General features: G+C 42.9%; 3 protein-coding genes across 4 annotated transcripts in view; 2 read left to right on the plus strand and 1 right to left on the minus strand.

Moving 5' to 3' along the window:
- Positions 1–923: 923 nt before the first annotated feature.
- On the plus strand, positions 924–3,777 carry samd7 (sterile alpha motif domain containing 7; the record flags this gene model as incomplete). Its single annotated transcript, XM_079285201.1, has 8 exons — positions 924–1,026; positions 1,397–1,520; positions 1,781–1,905; positions 2,019–2,100; positions 2,214–2,881; positions 2,977–3,092; positions 3,178–3,288; positions 3,529–3,777. 8 exons carry the CDS (start codon positions 924–926, stop codon positions 3,763–3,765), a joined length of 1,566 nt encoding a protein of 521 aa, XP_079141327.1. The 3' UTR covers positions 3,766–3,777.
- A 1,540-nt stretch (positions 3,778–5,317) lies between these two features.
- On the plus strand, positions 5,318–13,712 carry sec62 (SEC62 homolog, preprotein translocation factor). Its single transcript, XM_079285562.1, has 8 exons — positions 5,318–5,373; positions 8,304–8,412; positions 8,950–9,055; positions 9,601–9,814; positions 9,921–10,016; positions 10,102–10,162; positions 10,291–10,410; positions 10,904–13,712. The coding sequence occupies exons 1-8, from the start codon at positions 5,338–5,340 to the stop codon at positions 11,425–11,427; spliced, it is 1,266 nt and encodes a 421-aa protein (XP_079141688.1). The 5' UTR covers positions 5,318–5,337; the 3' UTR covers positions 11,428–13,712.
- Positions 13,713–14,048: 336 nt separating this feature from the next.
- Positions 14,049–23,421, minus strand: part of nadkb (NAD kinase b) — a 16,359-nt gene continuing 6,986 nt past the window's right edge. For both annotated transcript variants that reach the window (XM_079284398.1, XM_079284397.1), the window contains exons 5-12: positions 18,543–18,651; positions 18,092–18,177; positions 17,776–17,878; positions 17,515–17,666; positions 15,628–15,727; positions 15,357–15,514; positions 15,048–15,130; positions 14,049–14,961 (exon numbers count right to left, since the gene is read on the minus strand). In XM_079284398.1, the coding sequence (XP_079140524.1) occupies positions 14,802–14,961; positions 15,048–15,130; positions 15,357–15,514; positions 15,628–15,727; positions 17,515–17,666; positions 17,776–17,878; positions 18,092–18,177; positions 18,543–18,651 (951 nt within the window). In that variant the 3' untranslated portion in view covers positions 14,049–14,801. The remainder of the gene's footprint in view (positions 14,962–15,047; positions 15,131–15,356; positions 15,515–15,627; positions 15,728–17,514; positions 17,667–17,775; positions 17,879–18,091; positions 18,178–18,542; positions 18,652–23,421) is intronic.

Genomic DNA, 23,421 nt, shown 5'->3' on the forward strand with positions numbered 1-23,421 from the left:
CCAAAAACAGAATGGCCATTTGGAGAATGTATGTGAGTGTGCTTTTATTTCTATACTTACTAGGACCAGATGTTCTGGTAAGGATAGAAAGATGAAAACAAAAATCTTCTGAACAAGGACAATAATTGCTGGTCTCCACTTTTTAAGGCGTCAGTATTAAGTTTAGGATTTGGATTTGGGTGTTAAACATAAGTTTAGGATTAGGTTTACGTTACGGTGAGGGTAAGGGTTAAGGTTGGTTAAAGATCAATGCTTAAGGCAAGGCTGGAGGTAAGAGGTGAGAGGAAGGATCGAAGGTTAGGGAACAAATTTGTGTGTGTGCATGGATCCCATATTGGCAGTTTATTGAAGTCCCCTTTTAACACATTTTATTATCTAGGCTGTATTTTATTGTGCCAGTCTAAATATAGATATTTCATTGTTACAGCTCTGCTTAAATAAAAACACCACATGACATTGTCTGCAACAAAAAACCAAACAGTCCTCATGCTGTTCAAATTAAGTTTGATTGGTGGAATAAAATGTGTTTTGCTTGTTGTTTTTAATATATATATATATATATATATATATATATATATATATATATATATATATATATATATATATATATATATATATATATATATATATATATACGTGTGTGTGTGTGATGTTTCTTCTTTTTGGAAAATAACAGGACAGCACAGTGACCATAATGAGACTCTTTAACATATAGATATTTGCTGCCTCCTTGTGGCAGTGATGACAAATTACTAAATGTATTCATCCATCCAAATTACATTTTCTATGTATACGTTAAAGCCATATATAGCTATATATAATGAAATATTACAGTCATCAGTTGGTCAAAGTAATTGTCACATGTTCCATCCTCTTTTTAAACTTCAACAGCGTTCAGGTGGAGGTGAAAGGTCGTGTGTGTCATGACCCCAAGAGAGCAGCTGAGGAAGATGACAGCGCTGGGAGAGCAGGGGGCTTTGGATGAGAAGCACTGGTACCGTCTGGTCAACGGCATGTCAGCTGGAGGTGAGAAACGAGAACATGGAGGAGACGAGGCAAACAACAGCATCAAATATGAATATGAGTCCAAGAAAACATGAAAAACTGAATTTTTCCAATAAATCACAGTTAAGAATAGGTGCAGAACTTAGACAATCTCAAGAATTTCTAAAGATGTATAATGGGTTTATTATTTACACATTTGCTGAAGTTCTAAACAATCTGAAGTTCTGAACAGGTTAAACCAACTTTCAGACCTTGACTGCCATGTATTGATTTTCGTGGATCGCTACCTGCTCAGGTGTACCTGCAGTCTCCAGCTTTCGGTTTCACGGCATTCAGCGGCTTCCCCGGCATTCACTGACCTGTTGTGTTTTTTTTTCTCTCTCTCTTGCAGAGCTGAGGCAGAGGCAAGAGTTGATAATGAGGAACCAGATGGCCATGGCTCCCCAGATCCTCTCCCAGGGGCAGCAGAGGTTACAGGGTGTCCCAGCGCAGTTCGAACCTCGCTTCATGGAGAGGTCTGTACCTATAATACACACTTACAACCCAAAAAAGGGTATAGCTCTTTGGGGAAGGGCACCCCTGAGAAGTGTCAGTTACATGTGCATAAGTGAAGAAGACATGGATACTTGAGAGAAATATCTGATGCATGCGAATATGTTTTTATTAAGTACAAAATGTACCTTAGTGATTAACAAAACAGCAATTATTACAGCTGGTTATCTATACCTTGATATTATGTCTAGAAGACTGATTTTCCATGCTTTTCCTTCATCAGAGAGCTGGTTCCCCCCTCCGAGATGGTAGCATCCGACGGCAGACATATGCACATGGGCCCTCACCTGGGTCCACCTCTACCTCACCACGCCAACGTCCTGCCTGGGAGAGCTTACCCTGGAGCAGGTGAGCATGGCCCGATTCAGTTTCATACCGAAAACAAATTCCCAACCTGTCCGTATCGTCCTAAAGAATTTGAACAAGCGTTAACAGCTCGTCTGCCTTTTTGTTTTTCTCAGCTGGCTATGGCTTCTTGCCCCAAGAGCCCATGGAAACAGTTGCCCGGCGACAGGAGTTCATTCACAAGCAAAATATAGCCAGGTAGTGCATTCAGAATATCCTCAGCATCTCACACAAACATTCCACCTGCATCGTGTGGCTCCATCATTATCGTTCCTTAAATATGTCTAATGTGTGTGTGTGCTCCTGGTCAGAATGGAGATGAATGCCATCCTGCACCAGAAGGAGCTGGAGAATGCCCACCAGAAGGGACTCATGGGAATTGAAAATCACATGTCGTACCCTCCCAACCCCATGGCGTTCAGAGGTCGTCAGCGCATGCCAGACGGCCACGATGTCTTCGTCCACCGTCCCACCCTGGATGAACTGCACTCGAACAGCATCCTCATGTCGGCCAGCCCTTACCCACCAATCAGCACGCTGCACAGAGAGAGGGGACGCAGGGCTGGCAGGAGGCCGAACATTCACAAGACCGCAGAGAGCCATGTGTCCAACCTGAAGGGCCAAACTGAAGATAAAAGTGTAGAGCAGAGCCCGGGAGCCACGTCGGGGGAGGAGAAAGAGGTGGAGGCAAAGGGGGACATGGGAGAGGAGTGTCCCTCCAGCAAGACACATCACCAAGCAAAAATAGACTCTGAACTCTCTGCTGGAAGCAGGAAGAACTATAAAGAGGGGGAGCCTGGTCTACGAAAAGCCTGTATGAACAGTCGAGATGGGTCGGATGTGGCCAACAGTGGTGCAAATGATAAAGACAATCAATGTTCAGCTTTCCAAGACAAATTCATGTATCCCTCCACTGGTGGAGCGCTCCCGGGCATGCCTTACATGTTCCCAGTCCCTGGAAATGGTTTCCTTCCACCTGGTGGGTTAAGATAGATAACAATATATTATTTCAGCAAATTAATTTCATGTGTATATTACAGCACCAACAAAGATGTATGTCATTATTTTTTCCAGGTCCACCCAATCTCTTTCTCAACAGTGATGAGGTGTCCGAAGACCTAAGGAAGTGGACAGTCAATGATGTTTACAACTTTATCAACAGCGTACCCACATGTTCAGAATACGCTCAGGTTGGTTTCTACAGTTTTCTCAATCTGTCTTTCCTCTTTTTGTTGTGTCTTTGTTGTGCTAATGTGGTGTGAATTCACTCTGCAGACGTTCAAGGACCACATGATTGATGGCGAGACGCTGCCCCTCCTGTCAGAGGAGCACCTACTGGACACACTGGGACTCAAACTGGGACCAGCTCTTAAGATCCGCTCACAGGTATGAAACACAAACTCTGACTGAGGCCTGAACATTCGAGACTTGATACCTTCAAAGATGGGATGTGTGCTTCTTTAAAATAAAACTCAGGAATGCTGAAATCACACATTTGCCTCTGTGGTCTTTAAAATCTGTACGGTATATTACAGTAGAGTCCTCTACATGCAGGTCACTCATCATTCATTTAGACACACGTTTGCAAACACTAATATGGTGTCAACTGTCTTTATTCCTCCACAGGTGTCCAGGCGTCTGGGCAACATGTTGTACATGATGAACCTGCCACTCTCTAATGCCACACTGCAGGCCAATCCTGAGAAGCCTGCAGACCGCTCATCAGAGAACGGCTCCCCTGTGAACTGCAACAGCGAGGAGATGATGGCGAGTCCAAGTGACCCTGATGTCCTCAAGTCCACAGAGCACCTGCATGAGACAGAAAACAATTCCCCTCCATCTGCCAGCAGTGAGACAGCCTGATCAGAACTGATAATGCAGACCTCACCAGGCCCAGTCTGCACCTACAGTGGCACCTACATGGCTCTACCTGACTGACACAGTCCTGGATTTGTTTACATTATGATTAACCGGATTGAAGATGGGTTTTTTTTTTTTTACTATTTGCTACTTTTTTAATGTATAGGTTCACACTTGGCCCAGGTATATGCTAAATATTTGTATTTTATATATATATATATATATATATATATATATATATATATATATGTGCATATATTTTTGACAAGCACAGTTGAGTGAAACTGATGTGTGAGATATGAGACAATAAGAAGGTCCAATTAAATTTTCCTTTTCTTCTTTACATTACAGGCCTCTAAACGTCTGACGTAGCTTTAAACGTTCTTATTTTTCAAGCTGCTAATCATAAGGACCATAGAAATAATATGGGAATGGTTTTATTGTCGAATAATGAAATATCTAAGTGAGATGTTTGGATGTTTGATACACTTTTACGTTTGTTGGATTGTAAATAAAGTGTTTTTTCTACCTAGAAAACCACTATTAGTATGGCTTGGAATAAATAATAGAATAACAAGAATCACATATTCTGAGAAAATATTTTGTTCGCCTTTAGGGACGAGAAGTCGTCAGAGCGGTCTACATTTCCAAAGCAAAAGAACATACAATAGAAACACAAAGAAAATGAAACAATACAAACAATAACAATAACAAATGAAGTGTTATGACATTCATTCATTATTTTGAAAATATGAAAAAATGTTAGAGTCATATAAGAAAATGGAGAGTTTTGAAGAATCCAAACAAGATTATGGATTAAATGTGTGAAAGCTAATTATACCAATCGAAGATCATTAAACGTGTTCATGTGGACAGAGGTAAAGCTGATAAAAACTAAATAGAAAGTACAAAAGTATTAACATCAAAATATACTTAAAGTGAAAGTACTTGTATGCAGAACGGCTAATTTCACAATAATGTACATTATATTATTGAATTACAATTGTTGATGCAATATTGATATTGCAGCTGGTAAAGGTGAAGATTATTTTTTACTAAATATACTGTCAGGTAAATGTCCCCCTATTATTAAAAAAGATATAGTCTTATCTTGATCTATAACACATCATCAATTGTTTGTTAATTTCATTTTATAGTATTGATTTTAACCTGCAAAGTAACTAAAGGTATCAATCAACAATATTTCCCTCAAACATGTGGAGGAGTAGAAGTATAAAGAAGGAGAAAATAGAAATACTCATCTAAAGTATAATTGGGCCCTTAGAATAATATGGACTACAGCTGTTACCTGGATAAATGGACTGTAATTACTTTTACACCACTGCTAATAAATACTTTGAAGTATATTACAATTGCATAAAGATCATGCTTTAAAAAATTAGGAAAAACATTGAGAGAGAAGAGAAGAAGAGAAAGAGATTGTCAGTTAAACATATGAATGAAATTACCGTTTTTCAACCATTAATCGATTAGTCTCGCGATACTACACATCATGCGCGTGCGCAGCCTCGCGCACATCGGAGGAGCTGGGAGCTGGAGCTGAGTTGGAGGATCATGGCGGAGCGCAGGAGGCACAAAAAGCGTATCCAGGTAACATCACTTAATTCATACGAAATTGGAACCCGTGCAAGTTGAAAGACAACAAATAAACACCACGTGCGGGTTCACGAGCTGTTGTGGGATGTTTGTTTAGCGGTAGCATCCTCGTGGGGAGCCGTTATCCGGCTGAAGATGAAGCCAGATGATGGCTAACCCGTAGCTAGCATTAGCTGGCTAGCGAAAACAAACGTTAGTGTAGCTGTATTTTGACGAGACGCTTCCTAGCTTAGTGTGATCTGTATTACCTATAAATTAGCACTCACGCGCTAGCATATAACATGAGCATGGTGCTGTTGTACTTTCTACTGAGCTGTTTCTACTGTCCACCACCGTTAAACGTTTTCAGGATACGCTGCGTCAGCTCTAACTAGACGTGTTTGTACATAAAGTGAGACAATGCGGGGATTTTTAATTAATGAGCTAGTAACACAGTGCATCATAATGTAACGTCACAACTGTGCAGGTAGCCGCGAGGTAGCGTGGCTCCAGGAGCTCTTTAAAGACGAGACAATAGATTTCAGTTGAAGCAACAGTTTATCGAGTGGCTACAGATTAAGGAGACATGGAGACTCTGCTGTCTCTCTATGCTTACGATCTAGATTAGCAAACAACTAAAGTATCATTGTTTGCTTGTAGTTGTGATTAAGACATGTGTGAGTTTCATACCTTAAATGTGGTCATGGTGTGAGTTTGTGTGTCAATTATACTCCGTATTCACAATATAAAAAGAAAATTTTCTGTTTGATTTCTGATGTTCACTATTGCTTCTCATGGTAGTGAATAGAAAGAAAATGTTCACAGGTGACTTTTTTTCAGATGTTAAGATGTCAGCCATCTTATCTGCCCAGAGAATTGTTTTTGTTGCTTCTGTTTACATTCCTTATGATGCAAATTCAAGAAGTGCACTACAGTTTTTGTTTGCCTTGTGTTGCAAATTGGCTGCAAAACTGCATTTCGTTGTGCATCCCTTTGTTGCATAATGTCCAGTGGTGCAACTATTGTGTAATTCTCTGTATGCTGATTGTATACCAGTTGCAAAACATACTAAATTGATTGAGCTGGAACTACTACACTTTGTAGTCTTACACAATGCAATTCCACAGCACCACAAACTAAAGCCTCCATGATAACCACACAGTTGAATCCACACCTCTCTAAAACAATCAAAACAAAAAGTATACTTTTTTTTTTATCTTCATGAAGGTGGGATTTATTGCAGGATTGTTATGTTTGACTGCATTAGTTCTAGCTAGGTGTAGTTTCTAATATACTGGCAACGGAATGTAGTTCTCTTGTCTGTTTTGAGTTCAGTTGTATAACGAGCACATGCTGTTATCATTGATTTGCATACCTGTCACGTTATAATGTTCAGTTTTAAGAGATTATATCGGCCCCGTTTACATGAGTGAGGGTACACTAAATATTAGAAACCCTTCTCTGGATGACGATACAGTCTAACGGAGCCACAAACTAAACTACAGCTTACAAAGGACCATAAATGAATCAACAACATCTCTCTGAAAAAGTTGCAACTCTATAATCTTCATGTCGGTGGGATTTAAAACAGAGTTGTTGCATTAGTTTGTGGTGGGTGTTCCTAATAATCACCCAACTAAGTATAGGTCTCCGCATGTTCCAGTTTGGTTGCATAACAACACATACTGTTATCGCCTAAATATCACCACGCTGCGTTACACAACGGTCTCCTTTTTTTGACGTGATTGCCATTTTTAATTGCGTCTACAGTATTAAAGCGTTGAAAAGGATTTCATACCTAGACAAAACTGTTACTTAGATACACGTTTTAAAGGACTAGTTACTGTGGTGTTGGTGTGGACCAAAATAAATCTTTCTTTACATACTGTGGCTGTTAGACCAGAGCGGCTAATCCTCATGATCTGAAGCCAGGTAGATCATATAGACGGTGACGGGGGGCTTTTCGTGTAGGGGTCTCATGTAACTGAGCTGTGTGACTGATATACATGCTCCTTTAAAACAAAGGCTTGTTTCATGACCTCGTCTTCCTCATGTTGCTGGCCTTAGCCAGCTGGACTGGATATAGTAGCACCAGCTTTCATTGTGCTGATGCTCTCATTCCCTCCGTGTTGGCATGTGGTTCAGTGCTGCAGACGGGAGGATGGCTCTCTGTTATTGCTACATATAGTTATACATCTACACTATTTGAAACTGGATATGCAAAATAACTCAAAGTATACCTGTTATCGCAATGATGGGCACAACCAATCCGATACCAGTGTGTTAAAATGAGAAATAAAAAGATTTTACCATCATCCACTAGTCATTTTTACTGAACCGAGTTTGAACGCATCATAATGTAAGTCAATGGCACCTCAGTTAACAGCTGATCGCTTCGTTGTTTAGCCAAGCAGGGCTACTAACAGCTAATGTTAACTAGCTCTTCTCGTGTCGATTTCAACGCAGAGTTGTTGGTAATGTTGCATTAACAGTAGTGTTTAACTACAGGTGTGTCGTACTAGTTTGCACATGTGCAGTACCGATCGGGCAGGCCGTACTGATCTGGTAGCATTTGACGCGTTTTGTTGTTTTCCTAAGTAGCATAAATGAGCTGGTACATGATTTGACAACGTGATCGGTGTATAGACTCTTGCACTTGCCGATACCTTATCCAGCACTTTAGGCAGCATTGGAGGCATTGCTGATACTGCTATCGGTATGTCAACAGCTCTAGTGGAGACACAGTCTACTGCACTTTGAATGTTTCAGGTCCTTCCCTTCAATGTCCCATTCCTCCAGGTGCAGTTTTCAGTAGCTCCATATACAGTCTATGGAGCTCTGTGATGTTACTGCCTGTCCGTGTCTGCAGAGATGTGAATCATTGACCGACTGTAATTTAGTTTTTATGTGTGTATATTCATCTGTTTGTTTGTCTGGTCCTGCAGGAGGTGAGCGAACCTACCAAGGAGGAGAAGGCGGTGGCCAAGTACCTCCGGTTCAACTGCCCGACCAAGTCCACCAACATGATGAGCCACCGAGTGGACTACTTTATTGGTTAGTGCTCTGCTGTGGGATGTGAGGCAAAGCACGCAACACCTGGACACCCGGTGGAGTGGGAATCAGGAGATCAAACTGTGCCCTGTTGTTTGTTTTTGAACACTTTTAACAGTTGTAATTACTGATAAATATTCTCTGTTAACAGATTCTGCATTCATAAGCCACCAGGTAATAAGTCATTAACACTGATTCACCAGGTTTTGTAATGTGCTGCTCGCTTAATTTCAAGTCCTCAGAAAAGACGATAGACGGGGCCTTTATATAGTTGTATCGTGGATTATGCTACCGTCAAGAACATATAGGATATAAAACATTGTAATGCCATTGTGTACTCAAGGTGTTGATTACTATAGGGCTTGCTTGGCCCCACAAAATGTTACAATATATGAAGGAATCAAAGTGTATGAACCAATGAGTGCACAGGCAGGGAGCCCGTCCAATCATTTACATTCTGGCCACTTGACATTTTCTGGTCCTCTACCACTCTGTGTTTTGTTTTTTTGTTTTTAAATGTCTTTGTTTCCCTACATTTAGCCTCCAAGGCAGTGGACAGTCTGCTGGACTCCAAGTGGGCCAAGGCGAAGAAGGGAGAGGAGGCGGTGTTCACCACCAGGGAGTCTGTGGTGGAATATTGCAACAGGTCAGCGTTCTAACACACATTGTGCTTCTCTTCTGATGTCATAGATAATTCAACCTTTGTCTCTTGGTATCTACATAACGGGGTATCTCAGCATTTTATACGTACGCTTGCAATATGGTCACCGGTATATGCAGCTGCAACTAACAATGATTTTCACTATTAATTCACGTACAGATTATTTTCTTGATTTCATCAGACTTTCCCAAAATCCACGCGGATATCTTCAAATTGCTTGATATTCAGTTTTCTATCCTAGAAGAAGCAAAAACTACTAATACTATGATACTTATACGAGCATCAAATATTTACATTTTTAAAGCTGTAACCAATAAAAAAAATCCTCCTTTATCAAATATGATACTGAGCCCTATGTACATGGAAATTAAATTAAAATAAAAGTGCTTTCAGTCTTGCGAAGCGACCAAGTGCTGAAACGTTTTTTTTGCTATTTGGGGATAAAATCCTTAACATGACCTTCCCATTAAACAGTGATGATTCAAACTAAAACAGTAAATAATCAACTCATTCTCCTCCGTCCTGTGTAGACTCCTAAAGAAGCAGTTCTTCCACCGGGCTCTCAAAGTGGTGAAGAAAAAACCAGAGAAAGACACCAATAAAGACAAGGAGAAAGAAAAGGAGAAGGCCAAAGAGAAAGAGAAGGCCAAGGGTGACAGTGGCAAAGAAGATGAGAAAAAAGGGAAGAAGGACAAAGAGAAGAAGAAAGAGCCGGACGCTGTTGAGACCAAGAAAGAGAAAAGTGTACGTGAGCCAACACTGGAAAATTAAAACAGTTTGAGAATTACTTTAATTTGTAAGTAAAATACAGATTTCATATATAATATTTGTTTATTTTAAACTCTCACAGGATGAGAGCCCTGGAACCCCCAAGAAGAAGAAAGAGGTGAAGAAGAAGTTTAAACTGGAGCCTCATGAGGAGGAGCTGTTTCTAGACGGAAACGAGGTGAGTGTGCTCAGACAGCGCATATTTAGGAAACATGTTCGGGATCCTGAAAAAGATGAAAAGCCAACACGTGTCTCTTCTTCAGGTGTTTGTGTGGATTTACGATCCTGTTCATTTCAAGACTTTTGCCATGGGACTGATACTCGGTGAGTCAGAGGTTAAAAAACATAAATGGAGTTGGTTTTTAACAAGAACTGAATGAAGTGTTATGTGTTACTGATTGCAGCTGATTTGACGTTTCCTGTCCACCATCTGTGTGTGTTGTGTCTTTCAGTCATTGCAGTGATAGCAGCCACACTGTTCCCACTGTGGCCAGCAGAAATGCGTGTAGGAGTTTACTATCTAAGTGTTGCCGCCGGCTGCTTTGTGGCCAGTATATTACTTCTTGCTGTTGGTAAGTACATGTACCGGTACTTCATAGAAACACCGTACTGGGTTCCTGCATTTAATTGATCCTTTTCCTAAGCCCCGCCCCCACGCTGCCACCTCGTCATACTATCTACCATGAAACACACACTGTCACTCACTGCACCCCTTGAATAAGTGTAAAAGTGATTTCAGAGAGAAGCAGACAGAAGGATCTAAAATATGCATTTTAATTCAGATTCAGCAGCTAAAATCAGGTTAAAATGATAAAGCGTCTTACAAAGAGAGGCAAAGCACAATATTTATACAAGGCAAAAAATGCATTAGTAAATAAGTGAAATAGAAAATAATCAATAAAAACTAAATACAAATACAATTAGTTGTAATTTGCCCCAAAATATTCAATAAGGGAAATAAAAGTGGAGACAAACAGACTAACGTTCAGAAGAGATGTAATGGTTGACACATTTAAATTGCTGAAGATTGAAGTTAATCCCACTTGTTGTCCCCTCTGTCTTCAGCCCGCTGCATCCTCTTCGTGTTAATCTGGCTCGTGACTGGCGGGCGCCACCACTTCTGGTTCCTCCCCAACTTGACGGCGGACGTCGGCTTCATCGACTCGTTCCGTCCGCTCTACACTCACGAGTACAAAGGGCCGCGAGCCAGCAACAAGAAGGGCTCAGACAAGACGGACGAGAAGGACGGCGAGGGCAACAAGGCCCAGAAGTCCGACAGCGACGAAAAGTCCGACAGCGAGAAGAAGGACGGCGATGAGGAGGGCAAAGAGGCCGAGCAGAGTAAAGAAGCAGAGGGGGAGGCAACGGGGGCGGACCGCCACTCGGACACAGACAGCGACCGCCGGGAGGAGGAAGGCTCGCAGCACAGCAACGGAAACGACTTTGAGATGATCACCAGGGAGGAGCTGGAGCAGCACACAGAGGAGGAAGAAGAGGAGGAGGAGGAAGAGGAGGAGGAAGACGAGGAGACGCAAGAGAGGAAAGAAGGGGGTGAGAGCGAGACTAAACCCCAGACTGCTGAAACATAAACTTCTTACAATCCCATCACTCTTCACTGTTTCTCTCTCTGTCCTTTCCTCCCTCCTGTGATTCCAGACCTGCTACTCCGGGTCTCTTCTTCTTGAGATCTTCCAATAGAAAGTACCGATAGGCACGACGGGTAAAAGTACACGACAATGGGGTAGTAAATAATCTAAAAAGAAGCCTTATGGTGGCTCTGATCCCTCCCACCCAGATGTTATTTATGTTAAAATGAAAAACTGCCACCGAAATGTTTTGCCTGAGGAAGTTGTCCACAAAAACACTTCTTTATCTTTGTTTCCTTCTTTTCTCGTGTCAAGTTTCTTTTTGTGCAATTTCAAAATATCTTATTTATGTTCCCTTTTCTTTGTTTACGTATTACATTTGTGAGGTCAAAGCTCGATCTTAAATACAGAAGGAGGAGAGAAGCTGTCATGCTAAACTGACCAGTAAGAGGAGACATGCTGGTTCCTCTAACCCCCCCCCCCCCCCCCCCCCCCCCCATTGTCATCTTTGAGCTCCATGTCGTTGGTACAATCAGGTTAACCAGAAAGCCTCTGGTCCTTTCACGTTTTTGAATGCCAGCGAGTGTGATTTCTTTCTCAGGCCTTGAAGCAAACCGACCCGCTTTAGAGCCTGAACCAAGCCAGACGGACCAAATCCTGTAGTTCACTGGAATGAACCGTGTTGAGGCTGGATGGAGTATTATGACAGCAGAGTAGTACGATTCCTCGAGGTACTTGCCGTTTTCAGTAAGAACGTTTTCTCTCTTTTTTTTTTTAAATGGCTTATAATCATAGTGCAGTCCTCCATAAAGTGTGAAGTAGTTCATGTTTAATAATGTGGGACTCGTCTGTAAGAGTAACTGGGACACAGCTGCCATACTTCCTTTTCTTTTTTACAAAAAGATTGCAGCGTTTGTTGTACAACTAAAGGTAGAAGACGTTAAGTTCACTAATTAACTGTCAGACAGAACCAGATATAAAGTAAACTCTAGTGCCAAACCCGACGACTAATGATGTTCTGCATGTTGATTCAACACGGACAGTTGAGTGTGAAGGGGCGGGGTCTGCTTTTGTTAATTCGTTCATATTGTAACCGCAGTGTCAAACTCCTCCACCTTTCGCGTCGTTGAAAAAATAAAGATTAAAAGAAAGCACAGCACAAGGTTGTTCGTGTGTAGCTAAACAAAGATTTTTGGTCTCAATGAAACCGTGTAAAGGTGTTCGCACTAGACTCCCATCCAGACCAGTTCTGTCTCGTCTCACACAGTCGTCAGTGGAAGTCGAGGCACCGGTCCACTGACCAGACTACCGTTTCATTTCCAGTCAAAAGACTCGCGGCTGTGGTCCAAACTGTTCCTTCACATTACTTTCTGGCTAGAAATTCCATTTTTAGTCATTGTGAGGATTATATTTATGTATTAAAAAATAGAAATCTATCATTTATATATGGATTCTATTGCTAAATCATATATGTATACATACAAATATTACAGTCCAAGAAACGATAAAACTTTTTTTTTTTCCTTTTTTTTTGTATTAGGAAGTTAAATTTTTATTACGCAGATTTGTAATATGCATTTTTCTTTTTATACGATCATAAAGAGCAAACTCGTTACTTTAATTTAACATCTGGGATTAGAAAACAGTGGGAACTTGTTAGATGAACACATTTGTGTATTTCTTTTTTTACATCACTGTAACATTGAACATCTGGTTGGTTTGTTGCCACATCTGTATTTCTCTCACTAACAAACGGTGGCTTGTGTAACACTGCTGGTTAACCTGACGTGGCAAAAACTCTCCTCACAGTGAAACGATATCTTAATATATTCCACTCGGCTTTCTGTACGGTCATTTGTTTTGCCTAAAAAAGGAACTCACTCAGACTGTACTTAGTAGTGTGTTGCGTCTCCTGTAATCCCACTGAGGGTTGTAGCTCTCTGACTTTCTAACTCGCACCCTTCCATGTTTATTTTCTAATATCTTCCACAAACGGGCAAAGTGCATCTCTGGGTCCGGAGTTGCTGTACTCAATATTGGCAGAACTACAAAAGAGAAAAAAAAGTGATTTCCCCAAATGGTTCTAGGCTGTTGCACAGTATCGGTCTGTTGTATATTGTAGTATTATTACTCTGTATGCTGCTGCTTTTCATCGCACATTTCTGGGGGAAATATTTAAAAAAAGTGAAATTGTAAAACAATGTTTAATCTCTGGTCAAAAACTCTTTTTGATCTCGTTGTCCACAATTGGATCTGTCTGGAAATATATCTATCTTATCATTGCAATAAAAATATAGAAAGCACTCAAGTATTGTCATATATTGTCCTGTAATAATGTTAGACTTGTCTATAGTTGTACACCAGGATGTCCAGAAACAATCGTAAAATGTTAAGTCTCCAGATTTGAATAAGAGTAAAATAGAAATGTATGTTAAAATGATTGCTGCTATTATTACTAAAAAAAAAATAATCCTAGCCCACAAATCCACTCCTGCAGATGAGGCCTATATTCTAAAAATTCAGCACTTCATTATATTTTCACGTTATCTATAGGAATTAGTTTGAGTTCACACAAAGATCAGACTGAACAAAAGAGTGAGTATTTCAACTTTATTTTAGCACTACTTCCTTTCACGTTCAGTTTAATGATCATGAAAATAATATAACTGGTGGAACTTGTTCTATTTAGTTTTGTTCTACATCATGCAATCTGACTTGTAGAATTAGAGAAGAAAGCAATTGGGGGGAAAAAAAGACAATCGACAAGAAATCCTTTCCAGCTTCTCTTGGGATGTACAGAGTCGGCTGAAGATGTTTGTACAGAACAAATAAACAGCCTTTGTTCTTTTTAAGCTTACATCTAAATAAATATCACATAAATATGACAAATACATTTATCCTTGAATCTTATCTGTACAAATTTACATTCACACTTTTTTTCTTCTTAATCTATCAGTGTGTTTTAACTATAATCCCCCAGAGTTTATCACAGTAATCTCTATATTCTACAAACTGAGCATCACATTGACAATGAGTGTTCCAACATATGAATATATTGTAATCATTTAAGTAACTGAAATTGTTGTTTTTTTCTGTTTGTGGGTGAGAATCCTGCTCTCTGTGTGTAAAATACAGATAGAATTGCAGATTATTTTTGCCCTGGAATGTCATTTGAGAAAGTGCGATGCTTTCTCAAATGTATAAAATACTGCAATCACAGTATGCTCAATACACATGCTATTCATCAGCTAACGTAATACTTATTTGGCCGTAGACACGCATGCTCTCACTTTCACAGTCCAGAGTTTGTGTCGAGAATGTTGACGACACCGTCGCCCTCTCAGCTGCTGTGGAGAGCGTTGAAAGCACCGGCTGATTCAGTTTTCGGTGTCGGACGAGTCGGAGACGTCCTCCAGTCGTGCCTGCCTCTTGCGTACGTTCCAGTGCAAACACTGAGCCAGGCTCTCGAACCAGTCGTGCACCAGGTCATGGCAACAGATTGAGGGCACCGGGTAACAAGATGTAGTAATTTTTATGCTGTTTTCGAGAGAAAAGCAAATTAATCCTAAATGGAGGAAAAATAAATGTGATGTGATGAAACGGCAGCTGATAATGAACTTTACCAGTCTCCATGCTGGATCTCCTGTCTCTTCCTGCCGTCAAACGACACCCAGGCGGTGTTCCTGGCATCAGGGGACAAGGTGATCTGATTGGAAGGAGAGGCAGTTACGAGTTATTAGAAGGATACACACTAACTGACAGACGAACTAAAACACCAACTCCAGAGACCGACATTGCCATCCCTGGCATGGCTAAAAAGTAGCTGGGTAAATATATAAGATAGAAAATTCCATAGTGCAGTAATTTGTTGGTAAATGGAAAAAATTGGACAAACAGCAACATGCAGCAGCCTCCTTCCCCTTCATTCTCACCATGAGCTCCACCCCAGCAGGGACAACGATGGGCCTGAAGGACAGCGAGTGTGGGCAGATGGGGGTGACCATGATGGCGGGTACATTGGGGTGGATCATGGAGGCTCCTGCCGCGGCTGCATACGCTGTGCTGCCTGTCGGCGTGGACACAATCACACCTGGAGGACGGAGAGAGAGAGGGAGGACATTCACCACATTTATTCACCATATATACGAGTCATGACGAAAGAGTGGCATTACATGACAAGAGGAAGTGTACGACTGCTCTTACCGTCTCCCTGCACAGAGGTGATGAGCCGTCCGTCGAGGTACAAGTCCACATTGGACAGGTAGGAGGACGGGCCTCGGTCCACCACCACCTCATTCAACACCTGAAAACACACACACACTCATATTAGGACAAATGGGTTACATATGTAAAGACCCATAGACCTGATTTTATTTTCATAAATCGATGAATGTACCGTAGAGAATAGATCACTCCCTAGTTAGACAGTTCTCTTTTTGTTCTTTGTTTCACTCCTTGTTCTATATGTGTATAACTAAAATGGGCATCATCTGAAGATCTGTATATACAATGTACATTGTTTGATGCCTACGATCAATAAAAATATCTAATTTGACACTGAATCGGTCTGAAAATAGTGACATATGTTGATGACCATTTCAATTAACTATGTTACTGTAGTGCCATCTATAGGCCAAATGCCATCACTGTTTTGATGTGTTCATGTGCATCCACATATGTGAAAATGGCAACCAATAACAAGAAAATTAGTAATAATAATAATTATAATCTTTTCCAGGGCCAATCAAATGATACAGAATATACAGAAAACTGGATGAGAAGTATGGAGAAGTGCTGAAAACATGGAGAATGATGTGTTCATGTAAGAATGTGATGGGACTTAATTGAAGGTTTGTAAAGAGTGCACACACTGTAGAGTGCTTTATAAATGGCCGCTCGATGTTTCTATCCACAACTAAATCTGAACGTCTGAACCAAAATTTCAATAATATCTGTAATTTTTCATACATCCAGCAAACAACAACTTTAAACACAACTTCTCTGGCAGGGAGGATGAAGGCACAATAACTGCACTGCTCCTTGCTGTATGATGTAGAAATGCTCTGTACAATGGGGCACTCTTCAATAAATCAGCCAGCAAGAGACGCAGAGTTTCAGAGCTTCACATTCCCACAGTACAAGAGGAAACTACAAGCAGAGGAACAAATGCTGGTGTGCAGACAAGCAGCATACAAATCATGGTTCCCACAGTACTGCTGAGCAGTGATGTCCGCCTGATTTACTGACGTCAGCTGAACACACAGAGCAAACATCCTGCTGGATGCAGCAGACGTGATGTAATGTGAGGTCAGACTCAGGCTCAGAGACCAGAACCATCCGTCACTGCCTTTTATTTATCCACGAGACGGAGCGAGGAGAGAGAGCTGAACTAAACATGACAAAATGCAGCAGTGTTTGTGTGAGTGTGTGTATGTATGACTGTCTGTCTGTCTGTCTGTGTATGTGTGTATGTGTGTGTCTGTCTGTGTGTGTCTGTCTGTACGTCTGTATGTGTGTCTGTGTGTGTGTCTGTGTATGTGCGTGTGTCTGTGTGTATGTCGGTCTGTGTCTGTCTGTATGTGTCTGTCGGTCTGTGTATGTGTCTGTCTGTTTGTGTGTGTCTGTTTGTGTGTGTCTGTCTGTGTGTCTGCAGCAGTCAGGCGTGTTGTTAAGGTACAGAGTGTGTCAGACCGAGAGCGTCACAGCTCATTAAATATCGATTCGTCGTTGACTGCGCCGTTAACGTTCAGCTTCTCCATGGAAACTGGCTCAACAGAACTTCTCAAACATCCTACTTTATTATGACTGTTCCCACGGCAACCCAGCTCGCTCACTGAGCTTGTAAACATGTAGAAACGCACCCAGGGTTAAAAAAACAAAAAGGAAACGAGGGACATAGACACACTAAGTCGTATAATGAGGACAGAATACACTCACATGAGCAACTAAAGGACTTAAAGTCCTCCTTCACCCTGCTTTGTGTATTTCTCTGTGTATTTCTTTGTGTACGTCTTTGTGTATTTCTCTGTGTACTTCTTCTCTCAAGAAGCACTTGGTCCCCGCTCACCTGTCATACCTGTCTGATCTCACCTGTAGCTGCAGGGTTACCTTCCCGGCCTCGTTGTTGGCGTGTCCGTGAGGAAGGAGTCCGTTGTGCTCCTGCTGCTCTCGGCCTGTTCTCTGAAGCATGTCCTTCACCACCTTCACCTTCAGACGACTGCGCAGAGTGATGGCCGCGTTGCCTGAAAACACACAGACAGACACACGTGCGAACGTCAGCGCGCGCACACATTAACTAGTGTTTACACTCGCACGTATTCGACCAATAGCTCGTTTAACGCTCCGCTCTACCTTCAAACACTTTGGCCACTTCGGTCTTGTATGAATCAAATTTGAAAGGCGTCAAGAACCCCAGAGATCCGAGGTGAAACGCCATCACCGGAGGAACGCTGCCCTGAGACAATGTTTAAAAAAAAGACAAATTACGGGAAATCATTTAAAAATAGAAAACCAATGATACCACATAAAAAGTAAAATGTTAATCAAAGATTTGTACATTTTTAAATGCTAGACAGGACAAGATATAAGAAATGTTTTTGTATTTTGAATATATTTTTCTGTAGTATAACATGTTGAAGACATCAGAGATCAATAAACGTGTGATTACCTGGAAGAGGGAGGAGGCGTAGAGCAGAGTCCCATCTCCGCCCAGACAGATGATCAGGTCGATGCAGTCAGAGATATCATCATAACCTGCAGGCGGACAAAAACACTTTACATTTAATATCTTTGTTTTCATTTTCACATCTTTATACCATGCTCACAATAAGAAACATTTTCATTTAAGAACGTAAGAAAAAAGTGGATTCTTTTCATATTTCAGGAGGCCAATAAAGGAGATAATGTCTTAAAGTCAGTCAAAGGTAAACATGTGGCCAGTGTGACAAATAATGTTATCAAACGGACCAAAAGCACATGAAGTCGTTAGAATCAGTACCTTTAAATTCAACATTTTACAGCTGAAACTTACACAGAACTTAACATCTACTTCATCTAGAAAACATGTCAAATGAATGCCTTCAGTTGAGCGTTAATGTGTCTCTGCTGTGGAGTCTCACCCTCTCTGAAGGTGCAGAGCTGATTGCGTATGGAGCCAAACGTCTCGTCCTTTGACAGCGTAGCATCGTCTGCTACCCTGCGTTCAACGTACACCATCATCTGCTTCTCCTGATACACAGAGACACGCTTTAGTGACGGCAGCCAAAGCACACGGACGTCTCTCAAAAGTACTCTTTCCTAAATGAAGTTCAGCATAAGACTTTTTAAGAACCTTTTAATACCACATAGAATGCAGTTTAACACCTCTTTCATTGTCATACCAGACGAAGAATGAAAGTATAATGGAATCATAATAATGTATCCTTTTGTTAGTACTTCCCAGCAGTATATAACAGTCATACCTAATAACATGATTCATTGAATGTTAAGTGAAAATGATGTGTCATCAAAGGTGCTCAAAACGACATTCAGAGCATATCTATTGCCTCAACATGGCTCTCAACATGGCGAGGGCTGAGTCAGCGGCTCACAGCTAACGGTGCTAACTGTGCTAACAGAGCTAACAGTTTACCTGAGGGGGAACAGGTGGGTGGGCGTATGAGAGCAGAGCAACGCGGCGGCCATGAGCTAACAAGTGGAGCACGCTCACGTGCACTAACATGCACGTGCAGCCGGCCCGGCTACATAAGCAAAGCACAGAGCAACTCAAATGACATGACACATGAAGGGAGAGTGACTTCATTATCTGCTCAGGTAAACATTACCTCACTATATCGATGCTCTGAATGTTGTATAGAGAACCTTTAATGTGTGAAATAATCTCATCTCGGAGAGTCAGAATCAGATTTCTGTGCTGTTTCAGACACCAAAGTCCACCAACATTAACCTCGTAGAACAGGGGTCTTCAACTAAAATTCCAAAAGGTCCAGATTGAGAAAATCTCCTCGGGCAAAGGTCCGAAACATTACAATAATAACTAACTCGCGCTATTTAGTGCCATATATATACATATATATATATATACATATACATATACATATACATATGTATATGTATATGTATATGTATATATATATATATATATATATATATATATATATATATATATATATATATATATATATATATATATATATATATATATACATACATATATATATATATATATATATACATATATATATATACATATATATATACATATATATATATACATATATATACATATATATATATACATATATATATATATATATATACACATATATATATATATATATATATATATATATACATATATATATATATATACGTATATATATATATATACGTATATATGTATATATATATATACGTATATATATATATATATATATATACGTATATATATATATATATATATATATACATATATATATATATACGTATATATATATATACGTATTGTGGCAGCCGGGGTGGGCGAGCCCAGGGAGTAGTGATGGCAGGAAGATACTACAGACTACCAGAGAGAAATGGATTGCACTTTGCACACGCCCCCTTAGTGCCAGCAGGCAATCAGCGCAACAAGGCACACCTAAGAGAGCCGGCCAGGGGAGCTTCATGGGCGGATATAAAAGGAGAAGGAAGATGTGAAGTCAGGGGAAGTAACTTAGGTGAAACCATTCAAGACGGTGAGATATTGTGAGACTACTTAGCCAACGACCCTGGAACGGAAGACTACCCCCACTGGATTGCCCCCGGCTACTGACCCCTGCTTGGAGGAGAACGACGCCCCTGCCCAATCCCTGGACCGTACGAGAAGTGCGCCTTGTGTATCAGACCCCGGAACTGCACCTAGACCCGTCTCTTGCTTAACGGACTTGTATTGGCTGTGTGGCTGCTGTGTCGTTACCAATACCCCAGTAAAGTATTTGATTGCCACGTCTTTACGTCTCCGTGTCTTTATAAGTATTGCATATTGTCCAGTAACACCCCTGACCACCCCGGGGCTGTTACAGTGGTGGAGAATGTGGGCATTCTAACCGGCTTCTGGACAATATCTAATATTTATATTACGCGTCGTATCGACATCAAAATGTCCGCGCCCAACCCTGTGCAGGAGCTTCTCGCAGGTCTCATAGCCAGCAATGCGGAGACTCAGAGGAGGCACGAAGAGGCACTGCAGCTGCAAGTACAAATGCTGCAACTTCAACAGCAAACACAGCACCAACACCACCAGCAAATGGAAAAATATATGGAGGTGCAAACCAACCAACAGGAAGTGAAACGACTGGAGCGAGTGAATCCCTCGCGCTTCCTGGTCAAACAAACAGCCAGTGACGAAGTGGAAGCTTTCCTTCTGACTTTCGAAATCACTGCAAAACGTGAACAATGGCCCGAGGAACGGTGGGCAGACTTGATCGCTCCTTTTTTGACGGGCACCGCGCAACGGGCTTACCAAGACCTAGCCAATATTTCACCCGTCACCTACGCAGCCCTGAAGGAGGAAGTGCTTCAGCGTAGCGGGGTGACTCTTCTGACAAAAGCGCAGCGATTTCATGAGTGGAATTATGATGCCACCCTCTCTCCAAGAGCGCAACTGTATGATATCACGCGGATCACTACCGCCTGGCTGATGTCGGAGCCCCTCTCATTTTCCCCCCTTGATCGGGTAATCATGGATAAGTTACTGAGGTCATTACCGTTTGAAGCAAAAAAATTGGCAGGACAAAAAAATCCCCGCAGTCTCGAGGAACTGACGGAGGTAGTGGAGGGCTGGCAAGCGGCGCAGGCTCTGGTGCGTGGGGGAAGACCGCCCAAGATGGAAATATCCCCCCGGCCCCGACTGTTGAAACATGGAGATTCCCCACGAGAGCCGGCCATGAGGACCCCTCCCGTGGAAACCCCCCAGCGCAGATCCCTGTTAAACCCCGACACCCGCAGGTGTTATGACTGTGGGGAGATGGGACATATTGCCTGGAACTGCCCACAGCGGGGGGACGCCCCCATGCCCACAGCTAGCGAGACTAGTCACCCCTGTGGACTACTGACCACCTGTTGGGCCCAACAGGGCGATTTGGCCCCACTCACCCCAGTACGAGCGAACGGGCATGACGCGACCGCCCTGGTCGACTCCGGCAGCGCCGTCACCCTCGTCCGCCCCGACTTCGTCGAGCTACCCTATCTGAAAAGTACAGTATCAGTCACCTGTATTCACGGGGAGACCAGAGACTACCCCACCGCGATCCTAGAGCTTCACACCACCCAGGGGAAGAGCACCGGACCGGCAGGGGTGGTACCCGACCTACCGGTGGACCTCCTGATCGGAAGGGACTCCACTGTCTTCCCGGGGCTATGGAGAGGCCTGGCCAACGGGAAGAAAGCCCCACCACGAAAACCACACCGCACGCCAGGAAAGTTGTGTGGGTTCCAGGGGGCCGACCCCCTGAGCTCCACGTCCCCCCTCTCAGAAGGCGCCGCCAGCGCCGCCGTCCGGGCCGCGGAAGCCGCCATTCGTCCAGCCAGGGAGGAGGACCCTCTTCCAGCCCCCGAAGAAAGGGATCCAAGCCAGGCCAGTGAGGACGCCTGGGCTGATTTGTTCCCACTAAGCCCCGAGGACCAACCCCTGCCTGCCCCTCTAGCGGGACGCTTCGGGACCGCCCAGCTGGAGGACGCCAACCTCCAAAATGCCCTGCGACAGGTGTCCGTGGTGGACGGCAAACCCATGGATGGGGTAAGACAACTAATTTACCCTCACTTTGCCATTAAAGCTAATTTGTTGTATCAAGTGGTAATGAAGGACGGGGCACCCCTTGAGTTGTTATTGGTGCCCCGCCCTTTTGTGTCGGTGGTGCTCCAGATGGCCCACACCCACCTGTTGGGGGCCCACCTGGGGGTGGAGAAAACCCTGGACAGAATCAAGGCCCGGTTTTACTGGCCCGGGGTGAAAAAAACGGTGGAGGACTACTGCCGGAGCTGTCCTGACTGCCAGCGGGTCGCCCCCCAGCCGCACCATCGCAATCCGCTGATCCCCTTACCCATTATTTCAATTCCCTTCAGTAGGATTGCGATGGATTTGGTGGGACCCCTCCCCAGGTCCAGTAAGGGATTCCAGTACATCTTGGTGGTGCTGGATTACGCCACTCGCTACCCAGAGGCCATTCCCCTTCGGACCATGGCCACCAAAGGTATTGCCAGGGAATTAATGATGTTATTTTCTCGTGTAGGCATCCCGGACGAGATCTTGACTGATCAGGGGACCCCCTTCATGTCAAGAATCATGAGGGACCTGTGCGGGCTAATGAAGGTAAACCAGTTAAGAACGTCGGTATACCACCCGCAGACAGACGGCCTAGTAGAGAGGTTTAATCAGACCCTGAAACGGATGCTCCGGAAAGCCATGGAGGCAGACGGACGTAATTGGGATCAGCTGCTCCCTTTCCTCATGTTCTCCATTCGTGAGGTTCCCCAGGCCTCCACGGGATTTTCCCCCTTCGAGCTGTTGTACGGAAGACGGCCCCGGGGACTCCTCGACCTGGCCAAAGAGGCCTGGGAACACCAGCCATCACCCCACCGTACGCTGGTGGAACACGTGGAAGAGGTAAGAGAGAGAATGGCAACAATTTGGCCGATGGTTCGAGAACACATGGCCGAGGCCCAGACTGCCCAAGCCCGGGTCTACAATAGGGGAACCCAGCCCAGAGAATTTAGCCCGGGGGACCGAGTCCTGGTATTAGTCCCCACATCGGAGTGCAAATTCCTGGCTCGGTGGAATGGACCCTATGAAATAATGGAAAAAATAGGAGAAGTGAACTACAGGGTAAGACAACCAGGGCGACGACATCCAACAAAGGTGTATCACATTAACCTGCTAAAAAAATGGGTGGCCCGTGAGGCCCTATTTTCCCTCTCTCTCTCTTCCCCTCCCACCACAGGAAAGACGGAGGCAGTAGAGGT

The sequence above is a fragment of the Melanostigma gelatinosum genome (assembly GCF_949748355.1).
Source record: "Melanostigma gelatinosum genome assembly, chromosome: 15".
NCBI classification, from domain to species: domain Eukaryota; kingdom Metazoa; phylum Chordata; class Actinopteri; order Perciformes; family Zoarcidae; genus Melanostigma; species Melanostigma gelatinosum.

Coding starts and splice junctions, on each gene's coding strand:
- sec62 (XM_079285562.1), top strand. CDS start 5,338: ATGGCGGAGCGCAGGAGGCACAAAAAGCGTATCCAG. Junction 9,815..9,920: donor AGACCAAGAAAGAGAAAAGT/GTACGTGAGCCA, acceptor AAACTCTCACAG/GATGAGAGCCCTGGAACCCC. Junction 10,411..10,903: donor TATATTACTTCTTGCTGTTG/GTAAGTACATGT, acceptor CTCTGTCTTCAG/CCCGCTGCATCCTCTTCGTG.